The 20,576-nt window shown below is 34.5% G+C and overlaps 1 protein-coding gene across 1 annotated transcript in view; it reads left to right on the forward strand.

Annotated features, from left to right (window-relative positions):
• Positions 1–20,254, forward strand: part of FMN1 (formin 1) — a 131,132-nt gene extending 110,878 nt beyond the window's left edge. The window contains exons 14-17 of the mRNA XM_058829352.1: positions 3,683–3,734; positions 7,243–7,392; positions 15,340–15,424; positions 16,457–20,254. Of these exons, the coding sequence (XP_058685335.1) occupies positions 3,683–3,734; positions 7,243–7,392; positions 15,340–15,424; positions 16,457–16,501 (332 nt within the window). The 3' untranslated portion in view covers positions 16,502–20,254. The remainder of the gene's footprint in view (positions 1–3,682; positions 3,735–7,242; positions 7,393–15,339; positions 15,425–16,456) is intronic.
• Positions 20,255–20,576: the final 322 nt, after the last annotated feature.

Consider the following 20,576-nt stretch of genomic DNA (forward strand, 5'->3'; position numbering starts at 1 on the left):
TTTCCTTGTAATTTTGAAGCTTGCCACTGCTCCAAAGTGCTTAGAAGATTTTTACAAACTTTATGCATCAGATCTTTCAATCCTGAAAGTAGTAAAATACTGAAAAATAAAAGAAAAGCTGTAATGTGTCCAACTAAATCAATACACTTCAGTGAATTATCCTTCTTATGTGTGTTCATATATTTAAGGTCAGAGAGAAATACCAGAAAAGTTGTCCAGTCAGACTCAATGAATGTTAAAATTTTCACTAGAGGGGCAGAAGTAACAGAGAAATTTTTGTGTTGTTGTGGCTACCCATTTTTCTTTCTTTGTTTTTCTTTGCGTTTCTCTGCACTTTTCTTAGTGCATCATCCTTCTCTGCTTGCCTCTGTTAGTTACTGACCTTCTCAATTTTCACTCTGTGCTGGTATCCTGCATTTTCTTTCCTTTGTTCTTTAGAGATCTATTTCATACTAGCCTGATGCATGAAGAGGTATTGGTTCTGTTGTAACTGGAAGCTGTTGTGCATACATTAGACCTGTTAAAAATAAATTTTTTTTGGTAATTCCTCATTTTCAATATAGTCTTTCATGTACTCTCTCATCCTCAACAAGTAGAATATGTAGAAAGAATAAATCAGAGGATTTTTTTACCATTTCACTCTAATACTACTTCACTTTTTAAACTGTCTTAATCTAATCTTAATCTAATGTTAATGTTCCTGCTGACTTCTGCATTTCAGTAAAAGGAAGTCATCACAAATATCTAATTCATAAGGCAAATTCATAAGATCGTCTACCTCATGTGTTCATAGATGTCTGAAGGCCCAAATGTTACTTTGGTCCTTTTGTCCTTATTAAATATTGGAGTGCATTTGCTATGGAGTTTCCTGTTTAGTTTTCTCCTAATGGAAATCAGTTCACAACCAAACCCTACCTGCAAAACAAATCAATGATCAGTAAATGGAGACAGTGAGGAAGTTTGCTTCAAAAGCATCCTAATCAAAAAGCTCATGCCAACAGACACCATATTTCAATGCTCACTGCAGGCAGGTTTTCTCTGATACAAGAGTGATACCAGGTGTCCACTTCAAAACAAACAAAATGTGCTGCATATAGTTGGGTTATAGAACACTTGCCACAGCAGGTTGTAGAAGATGAAAAGTTTCTGTGAGTGAGCAAGTTCTTGAAGGAGAATCCATTGAGAATTGCATTACAATGACATTAAATGCAGGAAACGTTCGCATGAGCTACAGAATCTCAGAGGCGGAGAGTACACTTGGGGGAAGTATGTTTGTCCTGGTTCATAATTCTAACTGAGCATCTGTTTCAGTGCCTGCCAGGGACAGGATATTAGGCTGGATGAATCCCTGTGCCAGTCTCATATGGCTGTTAATGTATTCTTAACTTGATGGAACTTAAATCAAACGTGTGGTCTAAGGGTGAGGGGACTATATCATTCCACTCCTGCAAAAAGCAAATCATCTGCACGCAAATATGGGGTTGCTAGAGAAATAAAAATAAATAAGTTTTTTCTTATATGTAATTCATTTGAATTGTCTTCAGTAACTCCACATAAGGATTCATATCTTGACTATGGGGCTTTGAAGACTGCGGAGGAAAATATGTTGTTTCATGGAAACCTATAGTGACAACATTGATTGTGCTAGTCATTGCAGATTGTAGAAGGGGAGAAAAAGAGCAGGATATTGCAAATTTTGAGTGGAAAATTAGTTAAGAAAATTTATGGAAGATAATTGCTCTGGTTTCTTGTCTTACACATTATAGGATTTGTTATGTGGAGTTGTTAATTTATTTTCTTAAGAAGTCTCAACATCTATATTTCAGATAAATGCTTTTAAACAATTCCTGGGTGGACATGTTTCCAGTTAAAAATACAGAAAATACTGTTTGCCATATAATACAGCTATTTTCTTCCTTTCTGTTTTCCCTTTTATTGATATACAAACACTGATATATTAATTAAATCTGTGTGTGTTTCTTCCTAAAAGTCACACCTTTTTTCTTTACTTTGTATAAAAAAATTAAAATTTCTTTCCACTGCCTTTCCTTATCCTGTACTCATAAGATTAAAAACAGTAAATCAGTTCTTGCCACCTAGCTATGTTGTCCTTGTTAGTTATTGTGTTTCATATGTAGGAACCTGAAGATACTGTTTCTGTTGTACCTGGAAATGTAGCTATGTTGGGAAATTTGCCTTGCTTAATTTTCCATCTCCTTGAAAACCAGAAATAAATTATTGATAGAATAGTGAATTGTACAATTTTTACACAGTTCAGCTTATGTAGGTAATTTTCTATCATTATGAATCATTAGCATTTCAACCTATGTTTTCTACTTTTAATGGTATAAAATGAAAATAAGTATATTGGGTTAACTGTATGCAAGTTTTTGGGACCTTGAGATGAATGCAATAAATCAGAGCTGCCCTATATATTTCACTTGCAGCTGTCTTGCCACTGAGATTTGAGGTGGAGAACCTAATCATGTGGAATTAATTGCTTTCCTTGCAAAGAGCACATAAGATTGTTTCTGGCTATTTGCCATATTGAAATAATAGGAATAAATATCTTCAACACATTTACCCAATGCAGTGAAACGTAAAAGTTGAAATTAACTGGTTTTGTTAACAGCAAACGTGCTGAAGCAATCAATTTTTATTTTCATTTTAAACTGTCATAGTGCAAAGCTCTTTTTCAGTAGCCTTATAATGAAATGGAGTCATTCAGGACCAGTCTCACAATGGCCTTGTCTGTGAACTCAAGTTTGTAACTGTATTTAAACAAGGCACTCGTGTAGACAGAGATGCAAAAAGATTAAGTTCTTTATCTTTGTATAAAAAAAGTGTCTGAATTCTGTTGATATTAACATTACCACATACAGGAGTATTTTAATGTGGAGTAGGAATAACTTTTCCACTATAGTATTATTTTATATATGTGGTAATCTGCTGAAGTTGCTTCTCTGTATTAAGAAGACCTGATCAACAAAAAACTAGTGGTTTTGCTTTGAGTATCCAGGTAACATTCTCAGTAGCAGAGAATGCCTGTCTTTTGCAAATCAAATCCTTTTAAGGAGTTCATGTGAGCATTTTGTAATAGAGAGGCTCAGATTCACTAAGCATATTTCAAACTCTTGGCTTATTTTTCAAAAAAAAAAAAAAAAAAAATCATGTACATACCATACATTTAAAACCTACTACATGTGTTTTCACTTTCCAGCTTCCAGAACAAAACGTGATAGCTCTATAGAACAGTTGGTGTTAAGTATGTTTGGTACCTGTTCAATTCCACTTGAACTTCCAGTCATTTATGCTACAGAGACATGTTTTAATTTGTAAGTTCTGACCTGCAACAATAAAGAAACAAACACAAATTACTTTCTTTGTAAGAAATCTGAAAGTGCAGTTTAATTATTTACATTTTATTCAATTCATTCTTAACACTATACATTATAATACAGATTTTAAATTACTTTTCAAATCCAATACACTTTATTGGTACAGTAGAAATATTCCTTGTATATAAGAAATAAATAAAAATGGAAAATTAGCAAGTGTTTACCACTTTTATTGCACTTAGTATAAAAACTTTGCCATTTTGAAAATAAGAAATGTTTAATATGTGGGATCTCTAAAACAGTAAGACAGTAATTTATACCTTTAAAATGTTTTTCATTTCCAGCTAAAGAAGAACGGAAAAAAGAGGAGAACAGCTTGGAAAATGCTCAAAAATGGTAAGGTTTTGCCAGTGTTTTTTAACAGTTTATTTTGACCAAAGGTATTATTTAACTTAGGAATTACATTTAATGGCAAAAAGGATCTATGTTTCAAAGAAATAATATATTTTCTGAAAAACTTTAATGTAATCTTCCAGGAAAAACTTCATTTGTGTTTTTATCCAAATAGTGTATTGTGTTTGAGGTTTTAATTACTGTCAGCATTGAACTGAATGGGGGTTTTACAGACTAGATAAATAACTGTTTAACTACTTTATGACATAAAAATGTATTTCTTCATCACTAAACATTTTCAGCACTTAATATACAGCACTAAGAAGCCATTGAAATCCCAGTGTTTTTAATGCCTGAATTTGTGTGCCTCACTTAGGCCAGAGGAGTCAAAGTACGGCAATAGTGAGATTAATTGATTTATAGATGGATAGTAAAATATTCAGTAAGTTAATATTACTAATATGTTGCAGTCCACAACTGCAGGATCATGTCCAGGGAAGCTACAGTTTCTGGGAACCAGCATGTAATACCAACAAGACGGGCCCCTGTTCATGAAACCATTTATTTAGCATGGGAAGAAACTCAGATCCAGAGACAGAAAGCTCTGAGCAAGGCAGGGTGAGGGGTTTTGAGGAACAGAACCCTTGAGGGTCTCCACCTTTGAGGGTGGACTTTAGGGTTAGGGACCACTAGAAACACAACAGGGGAAAAACCCCCAGTGGCTCAAACCCAATCAGAACTCCTGGGCCACTCCTCCCAAGAGATCTGGGGTGGGATAACTTCATCCAGGGCTCACAATGCTCATCCTCCAGAGCAGGAGGTTAAAATTCATGCTAGCTTGGCTTACAGCCAAGCCTCTCACGTTAACAGTGCTTATCTGAAACGAAATCTTTGCCTCCCTGAGGCACCTCACAACACTAATACATTTTGTTTACCAATTTATAGTTTTTGTGAGTGAAACATCCATCTTAGCTATGGACTTGCTATAAATAAACTGGGGTAAATTAATTTTTAACTTCCTATGAATATTTTTTTCTTCCTGGTCACTGAAGGCAGATCTGTGGTAATTTGAATTTTAATTGTACTTTTCCCAGACCATACTCACTCCACTTGAGACACCTCAGTTAGTTTTCCTATGCAGTCAGGAAGAGGCAGATAAGGGGCACTTCCCAAATGCAGTTCAAGTTAACTGTACCCATCTGCTTGCAGAAGATGCCTAAATATTGGCTGAACAACTGGCTGATGTCAGCTGGGGCTTTACCTTGTCATTTCAAGAGTCTGACTGGCTCTACTTAGCTACAAACCTAACTTCCTTAGCATAAGGCTCCTTCATTTTCTACCTGCTTTGCCACCTTTCAAGAGTAGAATAGACTCTCCAGGGTATGAAGCTGCATCCAGTTTGCAGTTGACTTAGGAAATTAGTTGTCCAACACAGAGTTTGGGTTTTTAATTGCTGACTAAATACTCAGTATTTTAAATTGCTATTTTTAAAAGGCAGAAAGTGGCTCAGGATGCCGAATTAAGGTGGGTGAAAGCAAAGCAGTACTAGTGGCAGACAGACCGATGAAGAAAGGAAGAGAAGATGAGAAGTGTCAGGTTGGAGGCAGAGACAGACTGTGCAGGATTTCAGGATCTCACCTCTGTACACTGCAGCTGGGATGATGAAGGGTTCTGTTAGGTAAAAGAGTGCACAACGTTCCTGGAGCTGCTGTTACGTGAAGCAAACATGAGAAGAGTCTCTGTTCTTGCAGCTCTTGCCTCAGCTATCCCAGTCAAAGTGCTATGAACAGCTGAGGAGTGTTTGGCCCAAGTGAATGTAATGCAAATTACATTGCCCAGTAGACATAAATGGTTTTAACCATGTAATAATGTCTAAGGTGTTTTATATTTTTGGAGTTTGAAAACCAAAATGTGTTACACAGATATTTAAAGCTGTATTACATTTATGTATTTAGATTTATTTATTTATTTATTTTTCTCTTCATAGTGTCACTGCAATTACTCATTAACTCTGGGTATTATGGACTTACACACACGTATTTCATTCTCATTCTTTAAATATGGAACATCAGTTAAGTTGAAATTTAGTTAAATGTTTCATCCAAAACCTAGTAAGAAATGTAAAAGGTTAAGGTTATCATATATGAGGATTTAAAAAATCTATTATTATAATAGCTTACATTGAGCAATATGGGATATTGTACAGCATGGTTTCCTAAAAGTATGAAAAAGAAAAACTCAGAGCATATTGGCTCATGTGGCTAAAATCCAAGCTTCTTAATGAAGTAGCTGGAGTATATATGGCTTTATTTTGGAGGGATAGCTTCTTTAGTTTTTGATGGATACTTTATATTCTTCAAGCCTAGTTAAAGAGCTTTAATTCCAAACTAAGTCAAGAAACCTTGAGCCTAACCTTGGTATTTCCATATGAAAACATGTAATGTGGACTATGCAAATGCAAATATAAATGAAGAAAGATGCTGAAGCTGCATCCATGGCTCACGTAACAAGTGTAGAATAGTTGGAGACTCCTTACAGGTCTTCAAGATTATTTATTTTATTTTCAAGATTTACATCCCCTGTGTTTAGATTTAGAACCTATTCACAACTCTAAAGAAGAAAGAAATACTACTGATTTTTAAATATGTTGTTACTTTTGCTTTTAAATTATAGCATTGTTTTTAATAAATATTACCAAATGTTTCAGAATTGTTGCATCTACTTTGCAGAGAAAAGTGATTCAACTTTAACAAAGTGAACACACTTTTGTTTATATAAGTACCTGTCATGTGGGTTGTTCCATTTTATCTATACAAAGCAATGTCATAAAGGTTAAAAATGCACAATCAGTTAAAGTGCTCTTGGAAATATTGTCTGGAATAAAAGACTACTTTGGAAATATCCAGCTGTATAGCACTTCAGTAACAGACACATTATAAAAATCTTTTTTAAAGCATTAAAATACTGGCAGTGTATTTTTGTAAAATTAATTGGTTTTTGACACATGTGGGAGGAGATTATTTTCAGTAAAAGTTTAGCAAAATTACTGTTGGCACTGTCTGTGACGTAGTTGTTGCTACTCCCAATTCTCCTGAGATACTAGAAGATTATTTTCAACCAAACCTAGAGATTTTTTCCTTACTCTTCCGTAGTCCTTCAGTAAAGATAAATGGTAGAATAAGATCTTCATGGAGTGCAGCAGAATGAAATAAATAACTATATTGCAGCACTTCCTGTAATTCAAGAAGTTAAGTTTTTCTTGTTATAATTGAATGCCCATGATTTGCTAGCATGACAGGTCTCTATGATGGTTCGTGCATCTGTAAGTTATCCTCCTGGAAAAGAGGTGGGTGTTGGAAGGTTAGTTATACTTAGCATGAATTGCTGCTGTAACTTACAAGGCTAAGGAGAAATTATTGTAATTACCAGCTTCGACTACTGAATCAGAGAAACTGTTTCCCCAGTGGGCTTATGTGTTGGCTGGTTTTTTTTCTTCTCCCCTCCATTGCAGCTTTGAAGAAACTGTGGGATACTTTGGGATAAAGCCAAAGCCTGGCGAGAAGGAGATCACACCAAACTACGTTTTCACGGTGTGGTACGAATTCTGCAGTGACTTCAAGACAATTTGGAAACGAGAGAGCAAAAGCATTTCCAAGGAACGGTAAGGTTCTAATAAAGTCATTAATACCATTTTAGATGTCTGGGAAACTGCTGCTTCTCAAACCCAACAAATTATACTCCTATATTTCACAGGCGTCATTGTTTTCTTTCAGATCTAATGGACATCAAGGAAAGATTATTCCCTCAGGGTGCGTAGGAAAATTCACCAAAGGCATGCTGTCCCCACAAAAAGATAAACACATATAATCTGATAAATTACACTTTTGTAACCCCTTCCAATTACTAGCTAGTAAAATGAAAGGAGAGCTGTGCTAATTTATAACAGATTGCTTCTCTGTGCATTTTCATGTTGAACTAGCCTAAATGAGGCGATATTGCTGTCGCAGACAGTACAGACAAATAAAAGTGAATGCTTTTCCAGTTAATATACTGCACTTGCATCAAAGGGAAGCCCCAGAGATTCAGGCCACACTTAGCATAGTGTCGAAGCCCCACACTGAATTTACAGCACTACTTCTGACTTTTGGTGTCCTGCTGAGGACATCAAACTACTTGCCGCTAGATCTCACAACAGTCTCCTGATTTTATTAGTTAGAGTAAAAGAACCCAAAAACCTAAAACCTTCAATTATTTTCTTGATTTTCTTAAAGAAACTTTTATCCAAAAAAAGCAATTCTACTACAAGCGCATCATGCTCAGCATATTACAATTAATTTGAAAAGACCTGGAGTGGTAATGTAGTCATTCTTTGGAAAATAATGGAGCACTTATTTTCAGCATGAAATTTAAATCCAGGCGTTTATTCCAAGCTGACAGTTAGATTAAAATGTCTTTAAAAGAACAAGCAAAAGTAGTACACTCATAGGTTCATATAAAGTACATTTTTGAAGGACTAGATGTAGAAGTTACGAATTCTTAATTATCAGCCTTACCAGCATTGTTTTACAGATCTCAGAGTTTTAAAACACTTGAAAGTTGTAGCTTTTTGTGTCATTTATTGATTGATTTTGTAAGCTGACAACTGCAAACACTTACAAAGAATCTTTTATTTCCTTCCTCATCTAAATCAATACACAAATTTGGTTTACATGGTAAAAACTGTATAAAATAAAAAGTCCCAGGCACATTGCTGTGGTCATGATAGAGATCATCCCAAGGATATATTTTCTGCTGGATCATGACTTATTTTTATTCCAAAGGCAGTTAGGAGGAATAGAAATTAACTACCCAAGGACAAAATAACACCCAGATTATATATCCTTTCCTTTTTATGTAATTAGCACCTTCCTAATGGTGCACAATGATCCCTTCAAGTAAATCGATTTGAAATGCCTTAACAGTACATAGCTTCTTAACTATCTAAATACAATAACTCAGAAATCTTTGTAAATAGACTGCTATATTCTGTGTTTTCATGCTCAGGTGAGGTGAGAATTTAATGCAGTTTAATACCTGTCTCAGTAGTCAAATCCACAGATAAGAACACAGAAAAATATGTCATCAGTTCTTCTGACAGATGCCTTCATTCTTGTTACACGTAAAGCAATACCAGTAAAATGCAGAGCAGCAGTTACTGTAACACTTCCAAGTGCTGAGGCTTTCTGGGTCATATAGACTGTTTTTCAGAGCTCACTTCAAACTATTTTTACAAAGTTTCCGAGTCTCAAAGGACAGCTCATTGTCCTTTACATTCAAAATTCACGTGATTCATCAAGATGATGAGCTGTTAAAATGAGGAGCCTTGAGTAAACAGTAAATTAGAATGACAGAAGAGCTGTTTTCATCATTCTAAATTGTTCTCTATTGTGCTACTGGAAAGAAAAACTAGTGAAATCAATAGATTAGAATGGTGGAAAAGCTTTTTTTGTCACCTGAGAATGTCTTTTAAAGTCTTGATCATGTAATGGTCCTCTTAAACAAAGTATGAAACTAACAGTTAATGAGCTGCTGTCCAAAAGAGTTTGAAAGCAAGTTAAGAGTCGTGCACATTGGTAACTAAAAACCTTAGAATGACAGGAATGGACAGCTGTTTTCCTTAACTGGCTAATTAATTGGATGCGCTATTTGTTGTGCATTTTTAAATATTGCAATTTAATTTTCAAAAAAAAGGAAAAAGGACTTTTTTATTGTGAACCCTTATTTTGTTTTAAAGGAAGTTTTAAAGAGGAAGAAGCACCAATATAAGTCAGTAATTGCAAACTTAGGTTCTGAAGCTGAGGCATTGATATCATTATGTGAACATGTTTCAAATTGGAATACATTTCAAATTTCAGGAGCTAAAGAAACCCACTGTAAAATGTGTAGAAATTAGCTAATTATCTACATTTATATAGAAATTTTAATAGTGGATTGTGATTTGTCTCTCAAGAATATGACACATAAAATTAAAAATTTAGTTATAATATGCAGAATTAACATTAACAAAATGAATCATTAAAAATGTATTAGCTTAAATTTAATAATAGTAAATATAGATCAAAATATCTATGATTGCAAAAATAAAATTTTATGTCCCAAACTAACTACATTGCCTTGTATAAAAGACAACTTTAAAGTCTCTGAATTTTAGGAAAAAAGAGTTCTGTCTTTAACTACATGACAGTCTCAGCTGCAAAGAGGCTGTTTCATTTAAAGCTACTTGGCTCCCAAATGTAACACAACTGTAGAAATCTAATGAGATTTTTCCTTAAAGGAAACACTTCAACTGAGCTGCCCTGTATTTAACTTAACCATGAAAATAGATTAGCTGCCTGCAAAATATAGTTGAGTCATTGTTTCTTTCCTGGACAAAATTTGTACATTATTTAGGAATGCAAGACAGAGTTACAGATAAATAAGGAACTATGATATGATATGATTTATATGATATATGATATGATACAATACAATATATAAATGACTATAGGCATAAAATGAAAACAATTTTCCAAACCATATGATGACAGTTTACTTTCCCTTCAATACCAGAATTTAAGTGCAGTGAAATAAAATTTGCGTTGACAATCACATAATCGGTGACAAAACTGTTGCAAACTTTTTTTGGTGCTGTTTTGGATCAAAATCCAGGTTTTTTGTTTTATAATTTACAATGTGTATGCATTCAGGTACATCAACTGCTTTTATGTTTTTTTCTGTTTATGAAATTTTGAGATGATAACTGAATTGAAGACTAAAAAGTTGGAGGTTTTGGCAGTAAAGCACTTACAGCAAGGTAGATTGCATATATTTCCACTGTCACTTCCTTTTCTAACTACTAATTTTATTTGCATGTCTATGAATTCAGAACCAAAACAAATATGTATTTATAACAATTTAATCCATTATACATATATATGTGAATGCCCATCCATAAATCAATTCAAGATGTGTTAAATTATATTTTAATAATAATGTGTTTATGCCTGTGTCCCTTTAAATATTAAATAATTAAAATGAGAAAGAAATTGTTGCACTTAATTTATCTCACTGCTGAATCTTGCAAAGATAAGATTGCTATAATGGCTACAGTACTGGACAAAGTAATCTCTTTCAGATTGAATATGCATACAAAGAGGTCAGAATTCAGAAATCAAAAACAGAACCAAAATTTGTTTCAATAGCTGGAGAAGACATGATCATTATTTAATGAACAGAATTATATATTTCATCTTGAAAACAGAAAACACTTTGTCTGAAGATATCACAGGCAGCAAAAGCTTGCATTGCTTCTAAATGGTGACAATGCAAAATTATATTAGTAAAATCTATGAGGGGCTTACACATGAAGAGAGTTCCCAGCTGCAAAAGCATTCTGGGGATTATCACTGTAGGCTTTGGCTGTCTATATACTCCTAAATATCTGCCAGTGGCCATCTCAGATGGACTGAAATATATTTTTGTTCTCTTCTTATTGGTTCTTCTTATGCACCAACTTTCCTAAAATCAAAAATAAACAATTTTTATTCCTTGTTACTACAGAGATAAAATAATCTCACTTGCTTTGTATATATATCTGTAGATAAACCACTGTCTGATACATCCAGAATAAAAATAAACATATTAAACATATTGGCAATTTGTGGTTTGATGACAAAATCCTCTGACAACATACATTTTAATGTATTTTAGTGATTTAGTTAGAAAAATTTATTCTAAATTAAATCTAAATATTTGATCAGTAATAACCAAGTTATTTTCAGAAGATTTAGGCCTGAAGGCTTGATAGGCAATTGTATTGTACAACACATAGAAGTGGCAACATTCAAACTTCATAGTCTTGTATAAGGCTCCTAATTTTCAAGCTAGCCAAATACTCTGTAAAATCATCTGCCAGGTCAGGTAGTAGACAAACATCTATCTATCTTCTGAAAATTTTGATACTGAAATCTAACCTATTCTATTTCATGGGCTAACAGTTTTCAGGAAATGGAGCTGTGACTTGAGGTTTAGTTTATGAGCTGCATACAGAAATAGGGCTGAGAGTAGAAAGGTATTTAACGCATGAAAGGAATTTGAACTCTGGAGATTTTTCATAGTCCTGAGGAAAGTCACTGTTCAGCTGTGTTAAGAATCTGGACTGCAGCTTGGCTCTAGACTGAACAGTTGATGTTGACTCTAGCTACCTCCACTTATTCATTTCCACCCATATCTGAAATTTTGTTTGCACAACATTTCCTTATGCCAAAACAGCCATGTGGGAGAAGTTTAAAGTTCTAGTCATGGGAAGCTCAGGTGGCACAGAACTTGTCATGCCAAGCTATTTCCTAACCCACAGCTATCCACATAACCCACCAGCTGCATGAAAAGAGCTGTAGAAGCGAAAGGAATGGATTTTTCCAGATTATTGAGAAGCTGAGAGAGAACCAGATAATTTGGTCTCTGTTGTCGCACAATAACAGGGCCAGAGCATGAGTATGTGAATAGCAATTGATTCGTTTACTATTTTGGTTTTCTGAACTGGGGAATTTCAGAGGGTGGAGTGTGCCAGTTCACATTGCCTTCTGTCTGACTTGAGTGGAAAGCAGAGGTGAAAATGATACTCAGTTTATCTAGTTAGTCCTTGGTTTGGTAATATGTTTTCCTGTAAGGGAAAAATATATTTTCCTGAGCTTACAAAGGAAACTTCTTTATAATAAACACAGGCTTATATTTAGATTAGGTTTCTGTATCCCTAGGTACAAAATAAAAATAGTTTTTAATAAAAATAATGTCTTTTTTTTTCACTAATAACTTCTAATTTAAGAGGCTTGGCTTTTTCCAATTTAAAGAGGAAGACACCACCTGTCACATAGAGGCAGGAAAAAGCCAGTTACATCCCCATTGATTATAGTAAGGATACATATGCAGTATTGGAGTCGTGGTTCTCATATTTAAAAATACATAGTTTTGTTAATTTAATTCAATGTTTTTCCATATTGTGTGCTAATGTGTGTTAATGTTCATTCATTAAGGTGTATTGACTTCTGATCACAGTTGAAGGAGAACAGCTTTTCTCTTGAACAATCCATGTTACAGGTCATCAGACTTGAAGTCTTAAGGGCCCTGCATTCCATAATGTTTTGGCCTCGTGATTGCTTGCTAAGTTATCCCATGGGTCAGGTTGGAAAGGAGCACAGTGGCTCACCTGGTCCAACCTCCCTGCTCAAGCAGGGTCATCATGGAGCACATGGCACAGGATTGTGTCCAGACAGTTCATGAATATTTCTAATGAGGGAGACTCCACAGCCTCTCCGGACAAGCTGCTCAAGTGTGCAGTCACCCCTGTCTCTTGTGGCTCAGTTACTCTGTCATCCCTTCTCGTCTCCAGTCCTCTCTGTCCAAAACTGTCCTTGTCACTGTGAACTGTAGATTGTGGCCCTCCATCTCAGGGCTTGGTTCTGTTTCAGCATCCTCATTGTAAAAACCTTCTTCCTTATAACTAATCTAAATTGACCTTTTAATTTAAAACCATTACCCTTTTTCCTTTTACAATAGGCCCTGCTTAAAATTTGTCCCCATCTTTCATTCTATTTTTACAAATCCAGGTTTTGTAGAAGTAGTGAAAATACGTCATAAAATACACAGAACTAAGCCTATAGTAGTGAGAAGCATAATTTTCTTTTTAAGTCTAAAAGTTTGTAATCCCTGTAATTCTCCCTTTGGATGAAAGTGTGGACTCCAGACATTTGAAAACACTTCTAGGACCAAAGAGAATGTGATCAAATAGAAAGTGTGCTCAAAATAGGGAAGAGTTGATCACTTGGTGTGATTCTGCTGAGCCTGAAGACTGTCTTGAAATCCATCATCATCTTTGCATAAACACTGTAGCTGTGAGGAATAGCCTGCTGTCCAGTGGGTGCAGTCATCCAGCATTAAGAAGTAAACTGTGCAGATTACCAAAAATAAAAAGATGGAATGGTGTGTTGTCACATAGTTGTTTACATGTGGAAACAGGGAACACTAATTAAGGTCTAAAAATACACCAGCTGTATTTAAAAAATGTACAGAATAATAATTTCATACTGTGTATTTGAGGGTGTAGTTATAGCTTGAATCAACACTGCAGCTAAACAGTGCTGAAAATAAGTTTAGTTGGAAGTAGTGTAACTGTTTCCTCCTATTCTTCAGCACTGGAAAGTAAGAAAACACCATGAATTATCCAGCTTCTAAAATATAAAATAAGAGAATAAATTTTTGTTTCCAACACTGATAACATTTCCAACATAGATAAAGACATTAATGAACTTATGAATGTGTTCCGTATTTTAGAAAGAATCCAGCTTGCTGTTATTGTTACAGCAAGGAAGTACACATCAGTAATTGCAGCTATAATCCACTTTCCTTTTTGCTTTTCTTCCAAAATTCCTCAAAAATTGAGTGTGTCAAAAGTGGTTTGAACTGGACATGGTATTTTAAATACTTTTTCACTGGCCATAGCAATTATTTCTGCTAGTGGAAGAAGTTAAATAGGAGAAGAAAGTAGAATTTTTCAGTTCAAGAGTGCCAAGAAATGTGTTGCTTCTAGTAAAAGACTGACATGGTGTACATTACTGAAAATTGATTTGCTGATTTCTCCTTGCGTGTAAAAATTCACTCCCAACCTCCTTCCTTTTGCATTTTGTATATAGAATTATAAAGTAGCTGTAGATACCGTCAGTATTATAGAGGCACTTAGCAGATCCTCTATTAGGAGCCTAGAATTGTCTTTCCTTTTTATCACTGTTCAACATGTAATTTCCTGTGCACTTTCCTGTCCATACAGGAGTCAAGTCCCTGTTCCTTTAATTCTGTTTCTCCTTTTCCTCCTCATTAAACTCCTCATTGAGTTTTTCCTGTTAAATCCCCACAGAAAGAAGGGTTCTGTATGCAAGACCCTGAGAGCAGAAGGCAAGAAGCAGAGGAATCAGATGTGTTCTTTCCCCTTGTCTCTACAGTACTTTCGGCAGCCCAGTTTGTAGCTGTATATAAGACAGCTTTAACTGCCCTGAGACAAGAAGCTCTTTTACCTCCTATTGTCACATCAGTGAGGCTGATTCCATCTAAAGCAACGCAGAAAACATCAATGAAAAACTGGCAGATGCTTTCATTTCAAGGTTTTCAGAGGAAATATAACGTGTAGCTTGGCAAATGGCCTGCTAAAATAGCATATCCTATGTGTATGACAAATTAAGCCAGCTAGAGTTCTTTTTTTCAGAGAAGGATCTTTTTGCCTTGATAGCACAGCTTTTTTGGTAGGAAAGATAGTCCATAAAATCCAGACTCTGCAAGAACAGAGAAATTATTTTCCCGATGACATTTTCAGGGAGCAATACAGACAAGCTGTCCTTTTGCTTTTGATTTTCTCTATTTGAAAATGTACTTTGATCTACTTTTGGTAGTTTATTAAGTGCCTTTGAATAGAAAGCAGTTTTTGTGGGCTAATGTGCCTAAACCAAAAGTTACTGTTGAGACTTCTTACAAGGTATATACCAAGTAGAGCCAGAACACCTTTCATTTCATCAGATCTAATGACGCCTTTTCTGTGTTTCAGAATTAAAGTGGCTCAGCAATCAGTGAGCAAGTTAACTGCAGAGAAGAAAGTTGAAACGAAGAAAATCAATCCTACAGCTAGCCTGGTATGATCTGGTTTTCAGTATGACATTCCAAAGGGGTTTTGTGACACCATTCTTGTCATTCAGAATGATGGCTGGTTTCTACTGTTGTTGGAGAGCATAGTATTTTTAATTTGAATGCAGTGAGTGATTTTCTTCCCAAGGAGAAATGTTAAAGCTTATGTTCTATGGTAGTCAACAGTTATGTTTAACATTTCGTTCAGTTGTACCTAGGCATGGCTCTGCTATTTTAGATAACAAAAAGAGCTGCTTTTGTGGTTTTTTCTTCCCTTCCACTGTAGTCTCTTGTATTTTCTTCCATGCTTCACTGCATATATTTGTCCAATGGCTGGAGTGTCTGGTTTTCTCAAAACCTTAAAAACCTTGTTTTCTCTGTGGAATACTGGTAAAAGGGATTAAATCCCCATTTTATTCCTTGTTGTACACCAGTGTTTTCAATACAACAGAGTAAGAAGTCTAATAATTTGCATTGTATATAAATCCTTTCTTTGTCTGTGTGCAAGACACATAGGTTAGACAAGCATTTCTCAAACTCCAGAAGGTAAGAGACCAAGGGAAGGAAATGTACATGAAGGAATCAGGGTATTATTTCCATTCCCAGCAGAGCATATCAGTTGCGGATCAGGCAGCAGAGATAATGAATGACTACCCTCGCCTGGGAAGAGGTAATTAAGGAAGATCATCTAGCTAATGCTAAATTAGAGCCTTTATGTCAGCAGAAACCATTCCAGACATGAGAAGGTATTAGAGATGCATGAGTTTGAAATGTATCTGGTTTTCTCTAGCTGCACTGGTCTTTACAGAAGTGTGTTTTTAAAGGTACACAGTATTTGACAAGTGTGTAATGAAAACAAACTTGGCTTTTCTACAGTAAGTAATGTGTTTTGAAGTTTTAAACCTTCTTTGAGCATTCCAAGCATTTTTTTATTAAGGAAAACTGGAACTGTGACTTATTTCTCTGTCTTCTAGACCAAATGATCATGGCAATATGAGAGGAGATGGAAAATTATAATAAAACTATTTTTTCTTTAACAGAAAGAAAGACTACGTCAGAAGGAAGCCAGTGTGACTGCCAACTGAAAGAAGATGAATGAAAACAATGGAGTAATTTCATACCTTGTCTCATGCTTTACTACACCAGTGGCCCAGGAAGCACCTTATGTTAGATACTGAATTCTGCTTTGCTAATCTGTCCCAAGACAATCCATTAAAGACTTTTGAGTTCCTTCAGAGGGGTTTGTATGTTCCATGGAGAGAATTCTAAGGTTCTTACATGGGAAGTCAAAATTTTTTTCTGTAACTCTTCCTTACATAGCTTAAAATGCATCTTGTTATTAATGGTTAATTCAAATATTCTGTGCATATTGTATTAATATGGAAGAGCTAAATGAGCATTTTGGATGCTGAGTTAAGTAATGACTAACAACCTGTAGGTTATTTACAGGGCTTTATGTAGATGAGAGCAGATATGCCATTCAGGTCACAAAGGTCTATTGCATCATACTTTTTGTTACTTCAGCAGCAACTGAGGTAAAATTGACTAATTCTAAATAATTTTACAGTGTCTAAGTATTGGATGCATCTTTCTAAAATTGATTAAATGTAATTATAAATTCATGCTGTATTTTGCTATAAATATTTTTATAGAAGCTTCAGCTTATGCTATTCATTGAAATGGGAGTAATATTTTGCACATAAAAAGGAATATTGAAATTATTTAGTTTTATGATTGATGGCGTAACTGATTTATTATTTTTATGGTTTTAATCTTACATTTCCTAAATTTTGAGCTGCAAAACAAAAATTATAAAATGTATATTTTTATTTCAGTTTATATTGCAAATACCAGTTCCATAAAGTGATGAGTTTATAGGTCATTATTCATTAAGATACAATATCTCTACATGAAGTTACCCATTTGCCATTAAATATTTGACTTTTAATTCTATTGAAAGCTTTCTTTTTAACAGCAAATGTCTCACTCTAAAATAAATTATGCAGCCAGCTCTTATCCCCCTATATTTTGTATGAAGAATGTGTCCAGCATACCTATATATTTTTTTATATATGTGTGTATATATATACTTAAATATATATATATATTTATATATATATATACATAATGTAATAAGTAAAACTTCAGAAAGAAATACAGGGTCTTGCTGTCCTCCTGTAACATTATAACCATTGCCATAAAATGGCAGAGCCTGGAAATAACCCTACGGAATCCACTCTTTCTTGAAGATTTTTTCTGCATTTTAAGGTTTTGGAGTCTTAGGAGGAGAAATCTTGAAACAGAAGTTAATTTAAGGTAAAACAGAAAAGTGATTCTGCTTGCTGTCCACAAGAGAGAAACTGACTTTATGATAATGGTGAATGAAGTTGGTTGCAAAGAGAAATTAGGTGAAGCAAAAAGGTGCAAAAAGCTAGTAGGGGAAAAGCATTAGTCCTTTGCTTTGAAACTGGAAACAGTTTAACTGATAAAACAGACATCAGTTATCGTACAGCAAATTCTATAGAGAGGCGAAATCATCCCTAGCAGTGTACATTTATATTAAGGACAATAGCAGTTGTGGAGACCCATTCAGAAATTAACTTAGGATTTCAGTGCAGGTTTCTTAAATTTGTTTCTCTCTCATTCCTGCATAAATAAAAACAAAGGATTCAAGAGTCTCTTGTGTTTTGGGAGGTTCTACCTGCTACAGATATACTCAAGATCTGTAAGCATAATTCTTATGAAAGCAGTCGACAATATGCCAGCAAAAATAATTGATTTGTAGTTTGACTAGTCCCATTGCAGAGAAAAAAATTCCAAAGATTGAAGTTTACTGTCTTCCACTAATTAGGTGAAGTACATTTCTTTCCTATACTATTAGTGATAAATAAGAGGAGTAATAATGCCTATAAAAGCCAAAGAACAATAGCAAGTAGGGTAATTCTGATGAGTGTTTAAGCAAACAGTGTTTATTTTTTATATCATTTTCTGTGTATCATGAAAATAGTATATATTGCCATTTGACCTGATTGAGAATTTTTCAATGAAATGCATTACTTGAAGTATTCAACAAGAGCAGCACTGCTTGTGAAAATGAATGGTCTTGAAAATTCCCATTAGAAGTATATTGTGGAAAAAAAGTTTTAACTTATTGAAATATCCTGTTTCAAAATTTCTGAATGTGAATTTTCATTTTTCAGTTCAAATTGACTTCATTTTGAAATGTTGAAAAATGTATATAAAAAGGGATTAAAATTATTCATTTAAAGCATTCTTTGATCAGATTTATAGTTCTTTTATCAGATTAGCAATTTGCCAAGGTTTTGAGAATTAAGGCTACTTTTTAGAAGGTTGAAAAACTTATATAGCACAGGGACCTTGTTTCTTTCTAATTTTCAGTTGTATTGATTTTCCTCTCATGTCAGAGTTTCTGATTCCAGCTTCACCCATGACTTAAATCCTCTACTAGTAATTAAACTATTTTTAAGTGAAAAGAAGGATTCACCTAGATTATTTGATTCGTTCTCTTAATCAAGACTTTAAGACTCCTGGATAGAATTCATCAGCTAAATATCACACTTTCCCCCCCACTTCATGATACCCACAAATGTCTTCAGACAGTGATTGAAGCCACAATAGTACACCTGCTGGCTTTAACTAAAATTGTGTACTGGAGAGGAGATATTTACAGATATGTCTACATAAGCTGTTTATGAACAGCTTAGACACTTCAGGCATAACAAATATGCATCAACCAGCATTCATCTTTGGGGTCACCAAGGGTCACCAAACATTAGGTTTTAAGCTTTAAGCTTTAGTTTGATGCCTCACTTTACCATGAGCTTCCCAGTTTGGGGAGAATAAAAGACAGAAGGAGAAAAGAAAGAAACTACAAAGACTGAATGAAGCACAAGTCTCTGGTACACGTCTACATTGCTGTCAAGGAAGTAAAAGAGTGGCCTGAATTAAGCCAAGCAGCAGTAGCTAGACAGTTAAAATTTTCTGTTGGTCTATTTAACTTGAAATACCTCAGCACTTCACAGAAGTTACTTGTGACTGTGAAGTAGATGTGGCTTAAGAGGAGGAATTCTCCATTGTGTTCTGTTTTCATTTCTTCTGTTACTGCCAAGCTTGTCAAAGACTGTAAAGCAAAGCATTATTAAAACCCATGTTACTCATTAGGTGCTTATTACCCACAATAATAATATACAGTACTGATTTATAAATTGAATTATTAGGAAGAATTCAGTGTAGATGAGTAGATAATAATCTGTCAAGTGCTCTTTACATTATTTACAACATTACTACTTGTTGATTTTAAAATGGAAGACTTTTTATTGTCGTCGAGATCTGACAATATAAATTTTTTTTTCATTATGTTTTACTAAACTTTGAAAACTAGCCAGATGTTTTACTGTCACTAACCCATGCAATTGTTTTGCCTTGTGTTTTATCGCAGGGTTGTAAATGTATAGATTGAATATTGGACTTTTATATTTAACTTAGAATTTTTTGCATCAAAACAGAAACTATGCTCTTCAGTTTCTGTATACATAGAAAATTAAAGTACAATGGGTGAAATATTAAGTAAGCAGAGAGAAAAAATAATTGAGCATTAAACACTTGTAGGAAGGATACATTTTTTGGTAAGATTACAACGTTTCTGAATTGCTGAGGACATCTCCTCCAACAAGATATAAACAGCCAGGATATCTCTGACCCATCTATTTTTTCTCTGCATGAAACATGAATAAAATCTTTTGTTTTCCCTGTGGTGTAGAGAGTTCTTATTGCCCTTATTTCCCACTAAATTGATAACAATTCCTCTCTCAGATCTAAACATTTTTCCTAGCTGAACATAGGGAAGACTTTGTAATACTTATTTAGTAATACTATTTCTTCCTTGTTTCAAGTCAGTATCTTAAAAATGGATGCCTAATATGGATAATGTGGATATGGAATTTCAGAAGCATTATACAATGTATAAATATTAATTTCCTTAACATCTGTTCAGGCACCCTTCTGAGCGTGCAATTTCAGAAAATCGTGTTCACCTAATTTTTTGCCCATTCTTGGCCTTGCCTCAGTCTTGTTATGGATCTCACTTTTTTTTTTTCTTTAACACTTTTGGAATTTATTAAAGCCAGTTAGAGAATTTCA

Source organism: Poecile atricapillus, chromosome 1 (genome assembly GCF_030490865.1).
Source record: "Poecile atricapillus isolate bPoeAtr1 chromosome 1, bPoeAtr1.hap1, whole genome shotgun sequence".
In the NCBI taxonomy this organism is placed as follows: Eukaryota; Metazoa; Chordata; class Aves; order Passeriformes; family Paridae; genus Poecile; species Poecile atricapillus.